This window comes from Dermacentor variabilis, chromosome 7 (genome assembly GCF_050947875.1).
Source record: "Dermacentor variabilis isolate Ectoservices chromosome 7, ASM5094787v1, whole genome shotgun sequence".
Taxonomy (NCBI): domain Eukaryota; kingdom Metazoa; phylum Arthropoda; class Arachnida; order Ixodida; family Ixodidae; genus Dermacentor; species Dermacentor variabilis.
Window position 1 is genome coordinate 146,277,395 of NC_134574.1, and position 20,914 is coordinate 146,298,308.

Below are 20,914 nucleotides of genomic sequence, written 5' to 3' on the forward strand. Positions count from 1 at the left end.
GTCGTCACACCTTTGTCCGTTTCATGATAAAACTTGGTTATTATGATAATATGATATTATGATTATTACGATGATAAAACTCCCACCGTGGGGCGTGTGTACGTGCCGCGCGTGGACTTTCAGGTCACCAACATTTATTCACCAGCTTTATTTCACCGCAATGTTACGATGTTTTCACATATCTCGTGTTTTAATTTTAATATCTATTTTATAATTTCATTACAGTTCGTCGTACTATTCGTACTAATTTGTACTAATTTCGTACTATTCTTGCTTTTGGCAGTTCTTTTTTTTTTTTTTGCAATGCAAAGGCTCTAAATTCGAGCTTGTTAGTAAGGCTTTATCGTGGAAAAACGATTGCATTTGTATTTTTTACAGGGTTTCTTTCGCTTAGCTCTTTTCTCTTGTCATCCAATTCTCGGCTCATTCTCTCTAAGTGGGTACGTGCCATATGGTTGAGGCCCACCGTCACAATACCCGGGTGCTCGGGGAGCGCGAACCATGAGGTTAGTAAAGCTTCTCTTACTAATGCTATTACTGCTGGTTACTACTTTCTTTCCGGGTAGTATATGCCGAGCAAGAATAAGATTGGTAGCCGAAGCGAATGAATGCAGTCCTTTCAAGCGTTTTATTTTTTTGTTATCCCTCGACGGAATGCAAAAAAAAAATGGTCTTCTTCCAGTGATTGGGTGCGCTCTGAAGAGCGTCAGCGGGTCGAAATTCATCCGGGGGCCTTTTCTACCAAGTCTTTTCGTAGTTCGCATTAGTTGTCTTCTTGTCGAGCACAGTGACGGCGATCCCCGTTGAAATACTCGGATACAGAGGAGCACTACATGTGATGTCGGGACGCTATTCAAGCAGGCTGGGAAGTAGACCCTACCAGTAACGTTCAAAAAGAGCCGGCGGATGAGGAAGAACGATGCCGCTTTATTTAGGTCATTTTTATGCTCTTTAGCACCGATCGGGAGACAGCGCACTGATGCACACGGTACAAGGTTAGCTTTACAAACTTCCTCTAAACTTAGCAGATACATTTTTCAACAGTCATATTATAAGTTGCCCTTAGTAGGCGCAACCAAAGAGCACTGCATAACTCTCTAAACAAGTGCATACTATATGCCAGAAAACCCCAAGACAGATTGTCATCCATAGAGATGTAATAGCAGGAAGGTGCAGGAAGAAATGATACTAGTCTGCCACGACTCACGCTCTGATTCACGTTATAGTTAGGTCGACAAGCAGCATAAACCCTCAGGCACACATTAATTTTGTCCATTGAATATTTTTTCCACGCATTTATTGCATCTTCAGAATTACGAAGAAAAGCGCACAACTGCAGATTGAACTAGAAATTTACAATTCTTCAGCGAGTTTTGCTGTTTCGACAAGGACGTTGACTCCGCTCGAACTATATCTCTCTACAGAAGCGTCTGATATGACATGAACTATTTCAGGTCTAACATACTTGGAAATCACCTGTACAGTCACTTCAAAATTATGCGTTATGTAAAACAGTGTGCAAAAAAGTCGCAGTTTCGCAAAGGCGATCGCAGCATTGGTTGCTTTGGCAAATCATTGCACAGTTGTACGAAAAAAGCGTACTAGTTTCACCGACCGCATGTAAACTCGTAAACATTCACTTACTAACTAAATTTAGCATGGTGTCACGCGCGCACATGCAAACATGAAAACTTGTCACTCGATGACCCCGTACACTCGCTGTCAAAACGCTAAAGTGAGGAAGCGCGGCAGCAGCAGCGAGCGAATTGACCTTCGTGCTGCCTCTCGCTTTAACGCGAACCAAGCGGCGAGAACACAGCGCACAGAGAAGTCATCAGCTCTGGACGCACCTAGACTATGTCCCCCTATCGCAGATCCTTTTCAAGATAGGGCCTACGCGCGCGGCCGCGCTCAGTTGTGCGCGCTTCCTCGACGCCTTCCTCCCTTGCGCGCTCGAGATGGAGCCACCCTCCTCGGCTCACCTTCACACGCTTTCACTCGCACACGCAGCATACGGCGCGCGGCCACGGTGTTATCGCACTTGGACTTTATACGGAACATCACGCCGACGCCGACGGAGGAAAATGCTCCTGGAGTGTCCATAGATATAACTGCTATCGCAACAAAACCATGAAATAAGTGAACCCGCTTCACAGCGACATGTACAGTGACTTCTAGAAAAAAGGCCCAGCCATCTACCTTCGAACTCGTTTTACTAGAACATTTTACACATATTATTCAATATTGCAGCACACGTCCAATCAGAGGTGTTCTAACATGTATACGATGTTTAGGTGCTTTTTTTTTTCATCGGCGTTTATGCTTTGGTGCACCATCTTGGCGTGCACAATTGTGCACATAGCATCTGCAGGCGTTAGTGAGTACAGAAAATATGTGCACCAAGTTGCCAAAGCATCAAGAAAAGAAGACCAGCCTGTCATGTGGCGTGAAGTTGCAAATATATATTATTCGTGTAGAGCGAAGGCATACGTTGCGATTATCGACAGCCTATTTTTATGCCCGCTGTAGTACGAAGACCCATGCCTGCCATCGCTCTCCAATTACTCCTGTCTTGCGCAAGCTGATTCCATTTTATGACTTCAAACATCCTAATTTCATCATGCCAGCCAATTCTCTGCCGTCCTCGACTGCACTTCCCTTGCCATAGCACCCATTTTGTAACTCTAATAGACCAGCGGTCACCTGCTCAGCGCATCATGTGGACAGCCAACCGATTTCTTTCCCTCTTAATGTCTACTATAATATTGGCTTCCCCGCCTGCATTCTATTCTAGACCGCTGTGTTCCTGTCTCTTAACGCGACACCTAACATTCTTTGTTCTACCGCTCGCTGCGCGGTCCTGAAGTCCTCTTATTACGTCGTAACAAGTGTCTTCTTTGCGGCTGCTTTTCCAGCCAGTTGCACGTGAGCCAAGAGATGCTCCACAACTGCATGGCATCGCTCGTTAACACTGCGGCGCAAAGATCTTCAAGGCGCATCGAACCAGTCGAGGTGCTCATCAAGCTCAATAAGTGTGACAAGAAGGAGTACGAGCACTTCACAGGCAGCGTGAGGTAAGCCCTAAGGGGTTCTAGCAGAAAATTGGACTCAGGTTTGTCTTGTACGAGAGCCAATATTGTGGTCTAACGCGCATAGAGTGTCGGTTGATGCCTCATTCGAGCGCGACCCTTATTTACCTCGCGATAAGCATACCGAAGACTCATTGCACATCTGAACCGCATCTCTCCAATTTCACTTCCTGTGCTCGCTGGTCGCGGTGTGTTCTGGCGTCGCTGTCAAATGTGAAAAGCTTCACCCCGAAGTGCCTTTTAAAGCAGAGAACTGTAGTGGAACGACACGGCCTTCTCCTCCAGCAAGGGCAAGCAAGAAATTATAGCAAGTTTTAGCTTTGCGTGACGCGCGATGCGTTAGGCCCACGGCGCATGCTGGTTATGCAGCTGGCTAATAACGCGCAGGTTACCGCGATTGCGCATAACAACCTTGAAGCGCCCGCATCAGCCCCGACCGCCCCATTTCGGTCCTAATTCGCCCTTGCTGCTTTCTCTCGGTCGTAAGAGCAACAAATAAACGATGAAATCAGTAGTCGCTTAGTCCAATTTCACGCTGTTGATAGCACAATGTGATAGCACAAACTATCAGCGATGTTCATGGTTATTATTGAGATAACTTGTTTGTTTTTCGCGCTGCTATAAAGCCAAGAGGGAGGGCAACGTTCCGGGAACGTTCTGGGCGACATCGACGACACAGATGCTCTTTTTCCAGCCAGTTTCGGTTTCAAGGAGCCTGCTAAAGAGAACTAAGTGTTCGCGTTCCGTGCACATGATATCCGCTATTATAAATTTAATCTTTGGGACAGGTAGCGCGAGGACGGGCTTCAAAGTACTCATTTGCTGTACCCACCTATTGTTGATAACTAGAAAGTTAATTACCGTAACTTCGCTAATTACGCATGTAATTGCGGAAATTTCTCTGTATTTAGAGGCCGCCAATCCGTACACTCGAATAGTAAACATAACGTTATCGTGATTTATATCTTTTTAATTTTAAAAATATGGTGTAGCTAAAAAAACACCCTGTATACACCAAAGCTTGACGCTATGGGTGCCCGATCTGCTGCCATATAGCTGGGGAGATCGAATCCCGGCTACGGCGGCCGCATTTCGATGGGGGCGAAATGCGAAAACACCCGTGTACTTATATTTAGGTGCACGATAAAGAACCCCAGGTGGTCGAAATTTCCGGAGCCCTCCATTAAGGCCTGCCTAATGATCAGAAAGTGGTTTTGGCACTTAAAACCCCATAATTAAATTAATTAAATGAAAAAAAAAAACGCTAGGGCGGAGCTTCGAGTGGCAGTCTTGAAGCCTATATAGTCATAAAATATATTAAAAAAAACCTCACTACGACCTTCACCACGTGGTGGGCTTCACCACGTGATAGGCAAGCGACAATTTCTAGCCGCCGAGCGCCCGGAGAGGATATGGGAGAAAGTAAAGCGAAGAGAAGGGAAACGCACTCGAGGACACAGCAGAAAACTAGATGGGGTGTTGAAATTAGGAAATTCGCAGGTGTAAGTTGGAATCGGTTGGCGCAGGACTTGGGTAATGAGGTTAGGACTTGAGGTCGCAGGGAGAGGCCTTCGTCCTGCAGTGGACATAAATAGGATGATGATGAAAGCGGAGAGAGGGTGCATGGCAAGGGCCGTTCATTACGAGGGGTTTCACTAATAGCTGGAACGACACGAACGATGCCTTGAAAATGCCGGCAACGTTGGAGGGCGTATTTCACGAGAGCCAATGCGCAGATATGCCCCGAATAGAGAGGAAGAGGAGGCTTTACAGAAACAGCGTCAGAGGAACAGCACCGTCTCGCCGAGGATAGCTTCGGGGCGCCACAGTGCCTCCTGTACTCTTGTTTTCCCTTGCTCCATGCTGCCTCATGAGTAACAGCAGTGGTCGACCGCAATGGGAGGCAGGGCGGAGATTCAAACGAAGGTTGGAGTAACGGTGCCACGCGAGCCACCTGCACATCGATCAGCTGCTCCGCGTGCCTATACACTATTCGCACATCCCATTCACACATCGCGCACATTCGCCATTGACACGCGCCAAACACCGCAAAGCAATATTGAGCTCGTTATTTGAGCGCTGTCCCGTGAGCGAGCAATTTGCCAATAGACCAGCAGCGGCACCCAGCTTTAGCAGCCATGTTTTATCATCATCATCATCATCATCATCATCATCATCATCCTCAGCTAATGGACTTTATGTACGACGCTGTACCTATGTACAGCACACCTCAATAATACTCAAGCAGGCTAAGTGACTATTTGTCGCCACTGCATTCCAATGGGGATGCCAACAAATTATCGTCATCATCACCGCCTGGCCTGACGGTTGGGGGCGCATTCATCTTCGGAGACCACAGCGCGTATCTTGTCGACATGTGCCGTTTCGTCTTGCTGGCTCACTTTAGCTGCGCTAAGAGCGACTCCCGCAGTGCGTCAGATTTGCACGATTTTTACAGCTAACTGGTTGATGGGTATCTATCGCCCCTGCGGGTTAAGTTAACGACCGGAGAAGAAAGCGCAGGTGGATGTGGTTGTTGTCGTGCCGTTTTGGTCACGCTTCCGTCGTCGTCCTGCCGTCGTGCGCTTTAATCGTCGTCGTTGGGCCGCCGCCGTAGCCACGTTTTCGTGCCGCCTATATATCGATACATTATGCAAAAAAGGTGAGGCGTGCAGACAGGACACAAGAGAAGAGAAGTGGACAACACGTACACTTTTCTTCTCTTGTGTCCTGTCTGCACGCCTCACCATTTTTGCATAATGAATCCTTAGCAACCATCTCAGCTTTCTGTCGTTCTAAACCACCAATATATGTCGCGATAATGCGCGCCGCCGCCGTCAAACGCCGTCATCGACACTAGCAATGTCTACCACGGAGCTGCTGCTAGTATGTCCATTGGCATACCTGGCGAGCGACCTTGGTTTGTCCGGGAGACTCCCGAATTCTGACAAATCCTCTCGACTGTACGACACGGCCACAAGTCTCCCGAAAAGCTGACACAGCCACACCACATAAGAAGAAACGCGCCATGCAGCGCAGCCGCATCGTAATTACCATTATGCGCTGGCTAGCTAGCCGAAGTCAGATTTAAATCCAAGCCATTTGTCTGCCGGCAACAAGGAGGTTACGTAAATTAAGTATATAACCTCATTGGTCGGCAATTGCCCAATGGCCGGTTCGTTTAAGTCAGCTTCTCTGCAGTAATGCAGTATTATGCGGTGAAGCTACAAAAATATTATGGTGATACAACAGTGGAAAGCGGCCGCTGTCATGGGACGCCGTACGTTTTCCTTAATTACACATGAACGCACACGCCGGCCCCCGTCGCAGTAGGAGCTCCGAGAGGTCTGATAATTGTACTGGCAAGCCATTCAGAGCTGTTTGTAATGGTGATGAGACCTAGAAGAAGGATAGCAAAATCTCTCTCTATATATATAACCGCCCCCCCCCCCCCCCACCGTCACTTGGCGAATTTTCTGAATTTCAAAGTTCACGAGTTGGCAGCTGTACATTTAACTTATGTGGTCTGCATAAGCTGTTCACTTAACTGTTCGATGATTTCTGCAGCAGTTATTTTCCTGGTAATGTCCAACTTCTTGCTGGGTCATCTTGCGAGGCATGCTAAATGAAAAAGCCTTGCAAAAGACAAGTCCACTTGTCGAAATGTTGGCTCCGGCATTCGCCTTGTTCTCGTTGTGCTCATCGTCTTTGATTTTCATCTCCCGCTTTCCCCATGTTTTCCCTGGATGCTAAATGAAATTCGCGTGCCCATTTACTTTTTTTTTTCTCTCAGGCTCAAGCATTCCCCGAAGCCTTGTTTTCGGGCCTGCATCGTCGGCGGCGAGCAAGACCTTCAAGAAGCCGCGGCCAACCAGTTGGATTTCTTGGACTTGCCGACATTGAAAGAAATCGGCAAGGTACCCGCGGTAGCCCGAGTTCTCGGTACGCCCACCATGTTACAAACCCACGTTCCCTTATCCCGCGTGCTTCTTGCTCTTGGAGAGATGTAGCGGAAAAGCTTTCTCTCTCTCTCTCTCTCTCTCTCTCTCTCTCTCTCTCTCTCTCTCTTTCTATTCCTTTTCTACCGCTACGGTGCGGACACGTTAAAAGCCGAGACCAAGAAGGAAGTATACCACTTTTGTGACCTGTCGGAAACCTGTTGGTTGCGGTTGTTGGTACGACAAGAGTGATACGTCCGATCGCACGCGCATACGCGGTGTGTAATGCATGCTTTAGCAGCGCAGCAGACGTTACCCAGAAGGGAAATCGCTTGCGTGCCTGCTCGTTTGCGTTCAGTACGTCTGCTGAGTTCTTGAGCACAAAGCACGTGATGCGATTGCACACACACACACACACACACAAACACACACACACACACACACACACACACACACACACACACACACACACACACACACACACACACACACACACACACACACACACACACACACACACACACACACACACACACACAACAACAACAAAAAGAAACATCGAGCAAGCTTCCAGCAACTTCCACGGAGGCTCAAACGACTGGGCGCTTTTGTGATCGTCCTGCCGTATTTCAACGGACTTTTTTAACCTAGTGTTGTGTTTTAATCTTTCACAGGCCATAAATAAACCTGCACGCAGTACTAACATCCTATAGATTTAGCGCTAGCCACGGTTACCTAAGCGCTATACGCCCAATTCAATTCATTGATGGTTTTATCGAGCCCACGCTACTTCAGTTTACTATTCATAAGTCAGCAACGAACATAGATGCCATAACTAACAAGATCGTCCGTAATTACAATGAAGCAGACTATGAATGCATGAATGCAATATTGACGGCGTTTTTCCATCAGTCTTTTATACAAATTTTTTCGATGCGTTCTGTAGATGAAAACTGGCTGGCATTGAACATACTCAGTTCACGGGTATGTTCCCCTTATTTACATTTCCCTCGATAACAAAAATGCTGGTTCAGGTCTGTCACTGTACAGAATAGAAAAATAAAAAGAAACGGCTTTACGGCACTGCCAAAATTTCGTCCAGCCCGTCCTCCTGGGCGAAGTATACAAGGTATGCTTGAAAGAACATTGTTCCTCGCGCAGCTAAGGATAAATACTTGATAAGTCTGACTTTCCTTCCTTTTACGCTCTAATCCAAGGCGGTATTGGCAAACCATATCGCCTTATCATGACTCGCGACAAATTAATCTTGTTAAAAATGATAATGCTCATTTAGGCGATGCACAGTGCTCGCTTGAGTTTAGCAATTCTTTTTCTGCTTTATTTGCAAAGGAGGATCATCTAGGCGTACTTATCGCTCCTGAACTAGATTATTCTCATATATGGAACCTATAGACACCAGTGCAGATGGTGGTTCCTGCGTTATAAACAATCTAAAATTGTCGTCTTGTGCCGGTATAGATAATCCGAACTCTAGATAATAAAGAGATTAAAAGTGCGTTAGCACTATATAGTGAAATTCAGTGTTGCATACTTATACAATCATTGTCAACCGAGCAATTGCCTGCAGATCGGAAGGTGGTTATAGTAATTCCTATATTCAAAGCGGAACACCGAAACGCACCTGATAATTACCGCTCCGTCTCCTTAACATGCATTTTTAGTGAGTTGCTTGAGCATATCATCGCATCGCACATCTACAACCACCTAGAGTCTACTCATTTCTCTTTTTTTTTTACCAATCAGCATGGATTTAGAGAAACACCTGACCTGCGATACGCAGTCGCTTGAGTTTACAACCGACTTGTATTCTAACATGGGCAGTAACTTCCAGATTGATAGCATTTTTCTCGATTTTTCGAAAAGTGTTGACCGCCTTACCCATTGCCGTTTGTTTTCTAACTTGAATTCTCTTGGACTAAACTCTGCTACTTTATCTTAGTTTATAAACTTGATATCACTTGGTCAACAATCTACATTTAATAAAAACTGTGCCGTCAGCTTTGGCTGATGCATTACAACTTCGGAAGTCCTTTAGGGCATCGTTTTAGGCCCTTTAGTCTTTTTATTCTATATTATTGATCTGCCAGCTAAAATCCCTAATATATTCGGGTATTCGCTTATGATTGTGTTGTTTACCGAAAAATGACTTCTCCCTATGATTTCCTTGTCCTACAAAGTGACATTAAGCTTATAAGCATGTGGTCGTGCCGCAAATGATAAAAGGTTCTAAACTCAAGCAAACGCAAACTCATTCCTTTTAGTTGCAAGCAATCCCACTCAGATTGTCCTATTTTATTATCTCTGCCATGTCTCGGATTGAATCCTGCAAGTATGCAGGATCACACCTCACACCTAGTCCTTCATGGCCATTGCATATTGCTACTATTTGTGCTGAAGCGTTCCAGACTCTTGGGTACACTCTTCGCAATCTGCGTAAATTCTTACCTACCATTCGTAAGTTGTCGCATCAAACGTTCATTCGGCCGCAGTTGGAATTCGTATGATCGATCTGGTCCCGTTCCACCAAGAATGCTTAATCACAAAGTTAGAACGCGTACAATATCGAGCTTCCAATAATTTGCAGAAATGATTCCGGAAATTATGACTGCAGCTTTAGCGTTACCGAAATGAAACTTGACATTCCACTACAACTTCTTCATATTCGCCGTTCCGTTGCCCTCTTATTTATACTTCATGGAAACATCAATCTTGCCAGGCCATCTTATTTACTTTTATAAACACATCCGCGCATGTCTCGACGATTCCATAATCATCTAAGCATCAAGCGTATCTTCGGAAAGACACAGGCATTTAACTAATCAGCGTTTCCACGTGCCATTTCACTCTACAACGATATTTCTGAAGATATTAATGCTAAAACATTATATGTCTCATTACGCGTTAATCCGTCGACGTAGACGTGACCGAGAGATACATGGCAGCAAAAATGGCCGACGGCGCAAAGTGTTTAAAAAAATTTAATTATGGGGTTTTGCGTGCCAAAACCACTTTCCGATTATGAGGCACGCCGTAGTGGGGGACTCCGGAAATTTCGACCACCTGGGATTCCTTAACGTGCACCTAAATCTAAGTACACGGGTGTTTTCGCCCCCATCGAAATGCGGCCGCCGTGGCCGGGATTCGATCCCGCGACCTCGTGCTTAGCAGCCCAACACCATAGCCACTAAGCAACCACGGCGGGTACGGCGCAAAGTGTAAAAACACCTCAGAAAATGCTCGGATTGATGTAAAGTTTCTCAGGAAGGTTCCGGTAAACAAACTATATTAATGGCTTTGAAAAGAAAATTTGGTACATTTCGGTCTGGGTGGGAATCCAACCCGGTCTTCTGGGGTATGAGACGAGCACGCTTTCCCGACGCCAAAAGCGCCTCCACGTTTCTGGCTGACTAAAGGTGTGCCTAGTGCGTGCGTAATTGGTCACGTGACTGGCACAACCAATGGCGAGGAGGTGGCGCCACGTCATGAGTTTACAAAATCAGCGCGCTCATGACGTTCCGAGATCTACAAACGGTATAACGCTTTCGCATTCCCGCACGTAAGCAGTTTTAAGTGTGTCTGCCGAGTTTTATTGCTTTCTATCGCAGATCGGTGGGGCATATCGTGACTGTCTGCGCGCGCATTCCACGCCTAAATAAAGTTGTAACTGCTCTCCGGCACTGACGCTCACAGAATTCACTTATTCGTGACGATTTTACAACGAAGCTGTTAGCCTCTAGTTGGTCGGGATTTTCCGTGGGCTCCGTGCTCACCCAAAAAACAGCACCACCAACTAGCGGCCGCGGCCACTCAAGACAGACCTCAAACGGCAGCTGGAAAATGGCTTTGTTTTTGAGCTTCCGCGTAAGGGAATTATGCTTTCTCGTATACTTGAATTACAATCCGGAGCTATCATGTCTGCAGCTTGTGTGTAAGTTGTACTTTACGAATTTTCTGACGCAGTTTACTTTGAAAAATGCAACTAGTTTAGTAAGGCACTTGCGCTGGCCGGAGGGCCTAGAAGAGGGAGGGTGTATGCTGCACTTCCGCACACGTGCGTGCGCGTGACGTATGTCGCTTGTGGTGGTGGTGGTGGTGGTGCTTGCCTAACGTCGTCAACAGCTTCACTGTACATCCACTTACACAGGGTGCAAAGGGAGCGTATCCCGGCCACGGCGGCTGCATTCCTATGGGGGCCAAATGCGAAAACACCCGTGGTACTTAAGATTTAGGTGCACGTTGAAAGATCCGCAGGTGGTCGAAATTTCCGGACTCTCCCACTATACGACGTGCTTCATAATCAGAAAGTGGTTTTGGCACGTAAAACCCCAGAATTACGCAGTGCTTTCGTTCCTGTTGCCGTTGTGTTATCGCCGTGTTACGACGCCTTAACCTGTGTATATGTATCGTACTTTCTAGTGTATTTGCCACCATATCTATTAATAATCATGCAACCCCCCTTACACGCTTCAAGAAGGTGCCTGCAAAATAATAACCAACCGATCCATCAGACGTCGGATAGGACATATCCATGGCTACTAAAATTGACGTAGGCTGCTGGAAGCTGTCGGGAATCTGTGGGAGACCCGATGCATACTTGGTCGCAATTATTGTAGGAAACTCAATGCTTGGTAGGAGGCATCTTAGAAACCTGCTGAATGCCTAGTTCCCAAGACTAGATGCATACTGCGGAACGTGATATGACGCGACGTCCGATACGATACGCGACGCGTCTTCCAAGGCATAGACTCCGAGATTGGGTGATGCGCACAAGGGCCTTCGAGATCCGGTGGCACGCACCACTCGCGCGCTGCCCAATCATTCTCGTAGACCGTGCTGGAAGGTGGCTGCTGCTGACATTTCGAATCTGCTGGAGCATGATGATTGACGGTTGTTCGTACGCATAGTACTGTAGTCCTTTGGGAGGGACACCACATCGTATATATATCGTGCGTTTCTTGCATCGCACACGCGTGTTTTTTGTGCACATTTACTTAGCCTATACAGAACAAACCACATAATTTACATTCCGTGGTTTTACGTGCCAAAACGACGATATATCGTAAAACACGCCAGTGAGGGGGGAGGGGGCGAACTCCGTAATAATTTTGATCACCTGAGATTTCTTTAAGGAGCACACGAATCTATAAGTACACGAGCGTTTTTAATTTCCGCCTCCTTTGAAATGCGGGTGCCGCGGCCAGGATCGAACCCGCGACCTCGAGCTCAAAAGCGCAACGCGATAGCCACACTAAGCTATATACCGCGGCGGGTGCCAAGAACACCAATGCGCTCTGTTTGGGCAGAAGGGGTGCGTTCATCGAGGGCCCACCACAAGAGGGAAACTTGCATTATATGCACTTCGATCGACAAAATGGCAGAGACACACTTACTATGTAGATGACCTTGGATGAACAAGATGCAGTCGAACGTATGCAACGGAATCGAAGGAACACTTCACGCAGGGCCGGCGTCTCGCGATGGCGGATTGTACTTCGAAAACAAAAATAATAATAATGCGCATAACCCTTCAAATTATCGAGCTAGAACACCATGATAGCATACAAAAGGCAATGAAAAAGAAGTGTGCGCAGTATTTTTACGACGTCAGAAAGCTAACTTGGACAGCAACGTGTGCCTTTCTCATGGTAACTTCATCAGCTCCTTTCCTGATAGGGCTATATCGACAGTCCAACGACTTGTCCAGCGACCAAGCTCCTCTCGATTCTACGATATCTGTGGTGACATGATGGCTCTCTCGTTATCTCGCAGTCCTGATCTTGTGAGCATTTGTGAGCGAGAAGTTCCCATCGCTGCTCGCAAGCACGCTATCGGACGCAGTTGTCAGCATTGCCATAGTTTACCGCCTGATCTAGTAAGCTTGGCCCATAGATTGCAGCGGCTTAGCCGTGACAAGGTTATTCGATTTTTGACCACGACAGCCGCATTTCGATGGAGGTGGAATGCGTGCAATAACGCCCGTGTACAATTGCTTTGAGTGCACGTTAAGGAAACCCAGGTTGTCGATATCAGTCCTGATATAAGACATACATGTTAAAGAAACCTAAAGATCACCCTCGTATACGTGAGATTATTACGTAGCTGAAGGTGGCCTTTTAGACTTCTGACGTATCCGTATAACGCAGTGGCGAGCCTGGAATGAGCATTGCTAGGCATAGGCATAACTACAATTCTTCGGAGTTGGACATTCCCGCTCTGGTAATTTCTGCAACAAACTTTCAGTTACTATTCTACTTTACAAGCAGCACCAAAGCTGCCTCAACAATAACTGCAGCAGAGTAAAATCTGCACCACTGCAAATACTTTACCGAGCCACAACAGCCAGCAGTTAATCTACCTAGCTGCAATAGAGGAAAATCAGCTCTACCGCAGCTGCTCCCCTGCTGCACGGTATAGAGCTAAAATACGAAGGACGTCCCAAAAGTAAGCTTCGTCATTTTTTTAAGGGGAAGATGGTACACCACTGCTGCTATCTTGTACACGTTCGAAAAGCCGACGTTCGATTTCGCCTCACGCGATTGGACTAGATTGGCCTAGGCCGCGATATCAGCGCAGCCTGGACAATCGCGCCAGGCGAAATCGAACGTCGGCTTTTCGAACGTGTACAAGATAGCGGCCCAGGTAAAAGAAACAATCGCCATAAGAACCCACGCCTGTTGCTGGTTCGACGATGGAAGGAGCGTCAGCGGAGGAAGGACGCATGCGCAGAGCGCTGAAGAAAGAGAGAGAGAGAGAGAGTAGCAGCAGACCGGCGTGCCCGAGGTTATATTCGAGTACAAATCACGATGGTAGACAGACGTGTGCTAGCAACGTGGTCGCCAATGGAAGTGTGTGCTGTTATCCGGTATACGAATGGGCACCTGTTCCCTGCGTTGAAAGGCGCATTCTCGGGATGTCACTTCCAAAACAATGCTGAGGCGGAGCTGCAGGCTGTGCGACAATTCCTTGCATCGCAGAGCACCGTCTTACTAGAGTGGTTTCTTCAGACTGATTGCACACCACGACAAACGTCTGAATGTCGGTGGCGATTATGTGTAAAAAAATTGTGCAAGGTGCGTAGTTCAGGATGCCATTGTGTAATTATTTTATGGCAATAAAGTATCCGTGTGAAAATAAATGACAAAGCTTACTTTCGGGACGTCCCTCGTATACTCTACGGCTACTACTCTCTCTGGAAGTGGCAGAGCACATCTATGCTACCCCTGGTAGAGCACGCGTACTCTACAAAAAACGTTCTTATGTACGATGTAATACGCAGCTGCTCCCGGCGATAGAGGCGCCTTTAGAATTTTTTGGCGCCTTTAGTTTTTAAGACAGCGAGCTCTGCATTACGATTACAGTGAACCGGGCGGACGGCATTCACTGCGTCACTCCCCTCCCCAGCGAGCTGCCGAACGTAACGGGTCCAGTCGACCGGTTAGCAGTGTTTCGCCTCGCACTGCGCATGCGCCGCGCTGTTCGGGAGGAAGCCGTACTTGCTTCTTTCGTCGCTCTGACAAGAGTTGCCAGAGCCACGGGACATGCATAGTCAGAGTTTTACATACGAGTTTGTTTCACGCGTTCATTAGAGACCAACCACCTCGCGTCGACCACGAATGTGCACAGTGATTTGTTTGGTTGTGCGATGGCGCACTTCCTACGGCCCGTCGTGTGGTCGCGTTGGATAGGTCGCTGCAGCGCGGCTTGCCGCACAATCACATGCGTGCTGTAGGCCAAAGTTCCTAGTGTACTTGGACGGGTCGCGGCGCCGGCTGACGAGGCTGTGTGGCACGAAGCTTGCCCGCGATGTGCCGCAGCCGACCGGGGCGTAGACGCCAGCGGCAACAGGCCTTTCACTTCCACAGCGCGCGAAAAATTCGCCAGGCAGTCGCAGCGTGGTTCCATGCGCCTGCTCGGTGGCGCTGTGGCCAACATCGGTCTATCACACACGATCTATCATAACCCACTGTGTACCCACAATGTTGTTTGCTTCGAGGCGTTAAACCCCATGTTTTGATTGAGTGTACAGGCCGACAAAACAAGGTTCACTTTATAAGTTGGTTATAAAATGAGGAATATATACTATTTAAGCAATCTTGGCAAAAGAGCCTTCAGGCGGCACCCAAGCAGACGACTCGTGTACGTTCTGGTTAGCGAATATGGCACAGACCCCAGCACGCCGCGTCCAAGATTGTCAGTTTGCCAGAGGCAAGGAGGTTATATACTTGAGCATAAGCTTTATGTGACCTCATCTCCGCGGACGCTGCCAGATCTCGGCCATCATGCTGTGGAGCTGCGATGGCTCTCAACGTTCTGGGTCGTGCGCCATTTTCGGTGAGCAGCAATGGCGACGTTTTCTTAGTTTTAAGTCTCGTTTTCAAAAAACGTCTGCTTTTGCGAGTGTTATTTCTCTGACGTATAACTGTAACGTATTTAACACGCAAAGTATACCACGGAGGCTGCCCTGTATGTGCACAATTTGAAGACGGGGTGTTTTTTTACGAAGCCCGAGATTATGTTGCAGTCTTTAATACTGCGTATTTTAATGTTGCCCTCAGTGAGTAGGCTACACACAACTCGGCGTTATTGTTTGGAGCTTCTGAGCGTTCATCTCACGCGCGCTCTTCTTTCGCCTCCGCAGCTAAGAAGTACGACGCTTTCTTGGTGTCGAAGCCTCTACTAAGCCAGTTCAACGCCTACTTGGGCTACGCTGTGGTAGGCGAGCACAAGGCGCCCGTCGGATTCTCGCCCGAACAGCCCATGATGGCCAAGATCAAGGAGGCCGAGAACAAAGCCAAGATTCGCTTGAAGGCATGTTGTCGTGATAGTTTCTCTATACATTTCTACATGTTAAAGCCGTGTTGTTGCGGTCACCATCGCTAGCACTAGCAATACCTGTCATCGGTCGTGTCATGTTCATTGGACCGATTCTCTAAAAGCAGATCACCTAAGAGGCGGACAGGCTCCTTCAAAAGCTGATGAAGAATCGTCTCGTCAGGGGGCATGCTAAATAAGGCAAAGCCATCCGGTCCCCGACCAAATCAACGTTAATTGACATTTTGGAACCCATACTGGTTCCTTGTGCAGTAGACACACGACCTCGGGTTTAATGCGTCGTGTAAAAAGAATTCGTATGGGCTCCGAAACGTGAACATTTAGCTTTTGAGACCCGAACTTTTTTTTTTTTTGCCAAGTGTTTCGCTTCTTCTTTTTGCAAAAGTAGTTTATATGTATGTACGGTACAAGAAGTAATCCCCGCAAAAGCAGTTTACCAGCAATCTATCCGTTCATCTACTCATCATCATTGGGAAATGAGTTTAAACCATTACTGTGTAATGCGCAGATTCGAGCGTGAGGCTAGTAAAAAAAAAATGCTTGATTCCTCTCTCCCCCTTTCTGTGGCTCTCAACTCATGCAGCGCATTTTTTTGCTCCGTTCGCAGCGTAAGCAGCTCGTAGTCGCCGTGGGCCACGTGGACATGCTGCCCGAGCATTTGACGGATAACGTGAACCGGGTCGTGGCGCACCTGAAACGCTTGCTCAAGGCAAACCCCAAGGACGTCCACACGTTTCGCGTCAAAAGCCGTTCAGGACCCACCGTGAAGCTCTGCTGACCCGCGTGCGCCTTCAGAGTCGCGTTTGGAAGCGGCTGAGAACAGCACGAGTCACGTTGTGTGCACAAGCAGGCGCTGTTCCTGGAAACGCAGGGATCTGTACCGGCTTGTGTGCATCGTTAATGAACGAGCCCAAACGTCAGAGAGAGGGTATACTATAGACAACAGCGTTAATGGACTGTCGCGGCGTATCGTTTGTCGTTCGAATTTGCTCTTCGTCGTCGAAATCGTAAGACATTGGCTTGCAATTACAATACAACACTGGCAATACTTATAGTGAAAGGCCCTGACAGAATTTCAGTGTGTGTGTGCTTCAAAACGAAGGTTTCTTTGCCAACCTTCCTGGAGTATGGCATGTCGTCGCTGTGTGTCTCGCCGTGTAGACCGGGATGGTTCCGGGACAGTGTAATCAAAAGTGGTGGCCTGGTTGGCCACCGTAGCGTGGTCCTGAACTAAAGCGCACGATATGCGTCCTCGGAAGTGCGTTAATGGGGTCTGAAACGCGAATCGTTCATGGAGGCAGTCACTGGCAGAACCTGCAGAAAGGGTGACGGTGGGTAAATGGTAGATGTCTGATTATCTTCCGCTGAGATTGCGCCGTTTGAGCTGGTTTCAATGCCTGACTGTAGAAAAGGTGGGGATTAGCGGTGTGATGCAAGGGCGAAGACTTGGCAGCTGGTGAAAGGTGCGAACCACTCCCCCACGTATGCTGCTCTTCTCGGGATCATCTTTCGTCTTTCAGTGTCCCTGGAGTGGTCCCTTTCGTCGTCGTTTCCTCTTGGTTTCTGGTGTACTCGTGGTATCCCTCTGCCATCCTCCTTGCTAGCTACGGTGCTCCGGTTCTGGTTGGCTGGCTGCGCTGTGGCTGGTGCGCCGGCCACGTTGCTTTTCTGGGCTACTAGTCTTTCGAAGCGGTTTGTTGTTGGGAGCTCCGGTCAGTTGATTCTACTGCGGCTACTACTGCGGCTGCGTTGCATCTTCTTTGGGTTCCCCACTTACTTGGCGGGCTCATGCTCTTCCTGCTCTTTCATAATGTCTAAGTAGAGTTGTTTGCCGCCTCCTGCAGCTTCTCTTGCTTCGTCAGCTTCTTGACATACTGGACAATCGGGGTAATTTGGTGCATGCTCGCCACCGCAATTTTGGCAGCTAGCTCGCACTCATGAGGAGTGTCTTCATTGGATCCTGAAGGTAACTTAGTTCCACATTTCAAGCAGACCAAAAATGTGTTCCTGAGGGGACAGAAGTCCGCGCCGTGTCCAATTTGAAGGCATGAATCGCACAGCATGCTGCGGGGTCTATACTGGTACATTCGGGCGACCAGTCGACAGTGGAGAGCACATCGTGGTAAATATGTTCCCTTCGAGAGTTATCAGGATTGTTCTCGATGAACATATATGCGTCTTCCTTGCAGGATTTTAGCTCCTTGCACTTCTACCTCCCTTTCAAGTTCAGCTATCACAGGACACCGTATACCACAATTACACCTTTGGCTGTGTCCGTGCCATTCGCCCGGTATATGTGAGCAGCGGGTATTGTGTTCCCATTATCGAAACTTGCCGTATGAGAAGAAGAAGCTTCTCTATTGCTGTTGGGCAGTAGCTGTAAACTGCTATTAGGTTTTGGACAGTCCTCACCTTCGCGCAGATGCCTTTATTTTCCGTAGTTGTCAAGCCGGCTATGTGCACAACAATGGGTCCAACACAGTCTTGCGCGGGGTTCTTATAATGCGGTACCGTCGGTGACTCGACGTTACGGTGATGAGCTCTTGAAGACGCCGACTAGTGTCTCTAACGGTTTGCCAGCCTTGGTCGGGGCTTGCTTCTGTCTCTTGCGTTTCCATCATGCTGGGCGCGTGCCAGCGGCGCTCGAGGCGGGTAGCGCACATGCACGAGCGCTCGGTCTCGTGCAGCTAGGGTTAGCATGGCGAGGCCAACGGCTAAGGCACAGAACACTTCAGCGTTCCATGGTAACGGAGAGTGAAGGTCACTTTTCACGTTCCACTCTATCTGAAGATGTGGGTTGACTTCTGGTACGAAGATGACGAGATTCCGGTGCTGGAAACTGTGAAATTGCTGGACGTTCTCGGGAGCTTGAAGTGAGCACGTCCCCGAGGAATCGAGAGCTTCAGTAGACGAATTCAAGTTTAGATAAATAATAAAACCTACAAGCGGAATGTCTGCGTGACCTTGTTTTACTTCGTACCGTAGTAAGAGAGAAGTACTTCCACTTCGTCTGCTTGTTCCAATGCCGTGCAGTCGCGTGCTCGCATAAGCGAAACTATGCCATTTTCTACCGAGTTTCAGCACGCGATCATGCTCTGCGATCCGCTTGCGTCTACCTCAGTGTTCGTGTATAGCACTGACTGACACCGCTAGTCAGATGCCCTCGTGTACAGCGCGCAAAATCGTATGCTGCGACAAAGAAGCCAAACGCAACAGCTCGCGCGCGAGGCCGTCAGCGAAAGTGCGCCGCGCAGTAAAAAAAAAAGCGAGAGAGAAAAAGAAAAAGAGAAGGCGGTGCCCGCAACGTATGCTTCACGCGGTCCTCCAGCTCCGGTATGAGAGGATGCAGGGAAGGAATTTCGCTAGCGGAGCCAAGATGGGAGGCAAGTGGAGAAAGTGCTAAATCCCCTTAAACTTTGTAAAGTAGCGACACTCTCCTCCTCCGCCTTCACTCCTCCCCGTTACTTCTCTCTTTCACGCTGCCTCCTCGACCGTGGCGCCGCCTACACTGCTGGCGCCAACAACGGCGCCAACATGCGCTCCTCTCCACTCCGTAGACGCTTCTCGAGCAAAAATGGCGCTGATGCACGGCGCGAGGGCCCACGTGATGCTATTAGGCCAATAGCGACGCTGTGTCGGCCTCGGCCAGGGCGCGCGAGGAGGAGGCGGCATTCTTCAACGCGTGGCACTGCTTTAAGAAGTTTAAGGGGCTTTAGAAAGTGCCTGTGTTTACGGTGACGCTCGCCTCCTGAAATCATGGGTTCACGGCACTGAAAGCTTCCTATCTCGGCTATTAATGAATCAATCTGAAAAAAATTCTTGCGGTAGAACGCTCCCTAAAGGGCACGTAACAATTTCCAGCGTATAATGAACATTTGCTATGTGGCCTGGTGAGGGGCCCTTTTAAAGAAAAAAAAACTTCCTGCGGGATCGGTACGTGCCACTGGGTAGATGTCCCAATATACAAGCAGAACAAGACGCCGTAGTGAAGAACTCGGATAGGGGAACGTGAAGAAGTAGTCATCAAAAGCAGCCAAGCGCGAATAAACAAGTAAACGGAACAAAATAGGACCGGGGATGGGGGGGGGGGGGTGAAGCGTGCATTGAGCGAGGATGATGACGGTGATGATTTTGATGTCTTTGGCACATACCCACTCACAGGGATTGCCCAAGAGTCGGGCACATTGGGCGAGCAGCATTGAGCTACACACAAGTGAAGAAGTGAATAGATTTCTGTAAACATGAAAAAAGAAAGAAAAAATATGTGCCCTTCCATTCTGTGAAGAGGGATTAACCAAAGAAGCTGTGTATGTGGACCCCTTCATGACGAACTGCACCTCCGCCGCGGGTCGGCCCGGCATTGCACTATCTTTGGGATCGGCCCACGTATGTGGAGTGCTTAACGCCTCCTTGACTTCCGCGGCGGGGCACTCGGTATTGTACTGTCTTCGAGATTTCTTTTTTTTTTCTACACGCGAACACGATAGTGGGGAAAGTAGCCCTTAACAACTTCGCTGTAGAAGAAAGCGTGGCCTATAACCGATTTCCAAATATGCGCAGGATCTGCCGATTATTATTTCTTTGACTGAGTGACGACAGCTCGGACTTCCGTTTTATTATCGTTCCTTTAATAGCGCCACACGGCAGTGATATTTCTTTTTTCTGTTCCTACTGTCATACGCTATTCTTTGTCATTGTATTAATTTGGATGTTGTTATATGTCTTCTTGTTCTTTATTTCCTCTTTCCTTGCTCCCTTTAATTTCTACTTTCCGTCGTCCGCTTCCTGAAGCCCGCGAAGAAGCGAACGTATAGGCAGGCGCTGTGTTCCTTCTGGTGGCTGTTGCCAGCCTTCTCCTTGCTTTCGCTTTCCAACTTTTGTATGTATGTTCGAAAATTAAGTAACAGTAATAAGCATGCTAATCTTTTCTTCGTCTGTTCTTTTTCCTGTTTGTTTGTCTTTCTCTTTTTGGACCCGGTGCTCTCTCGTGCGATCGTCTTCTTCAAAGGGTGGCGCCTGCATCACCACCGCTAC

The 20,914-nt window shown here is 48.1% G+C and overlaps 1 protein-coding gene across 1 annotated transcript; it reads left to right on the top strand.

The window, feature by feature from the left end:
- The first annotated feature begins 501 nt into the window (after positions 1-501).
- LOC142588879 (large ribosomal subunit protein uL1-like) lies at positions 502-16,658 on the top strand. Its single transcript, XM_075700697.1, has 6 exons — positions 502-506; positions 2,916-3,074; positions 6,883-7,006; positions 15,316-15,379; positions 15,687-15,856; positions 16,488-16,658. The coding sequence occupies exons 1-6, from the start codon at positions 502-504 to the stop codon at positions 16,656-16,658; spliced, it is 693 nt and encodes a 230-aa protein (XP_075556812.1).
- Positions 16,659-20,914: the final 4,256 nt, after the last annotated feature.

Excerpts from the sequence above, each read along its gene's own strand:
- LOC142588879 (XM_075700697.1), top strand. Across the intron at positions 3,075-6,882 it reads CACTTCACAGGCAGCGTGAG|GCTCAAGCATTCCCCGAAGC; the intron begins GTAAGCCCTAAG and ends TTTTTCTCTCAG. Across the intron at positions 7,007-15,315 it reads CATTGAAAGAAATCGGCAAG|ATCTCGGCCATCATGCTGTG; the intron begins GTACCCGCGGTA and ends GGACGCTGCCAG.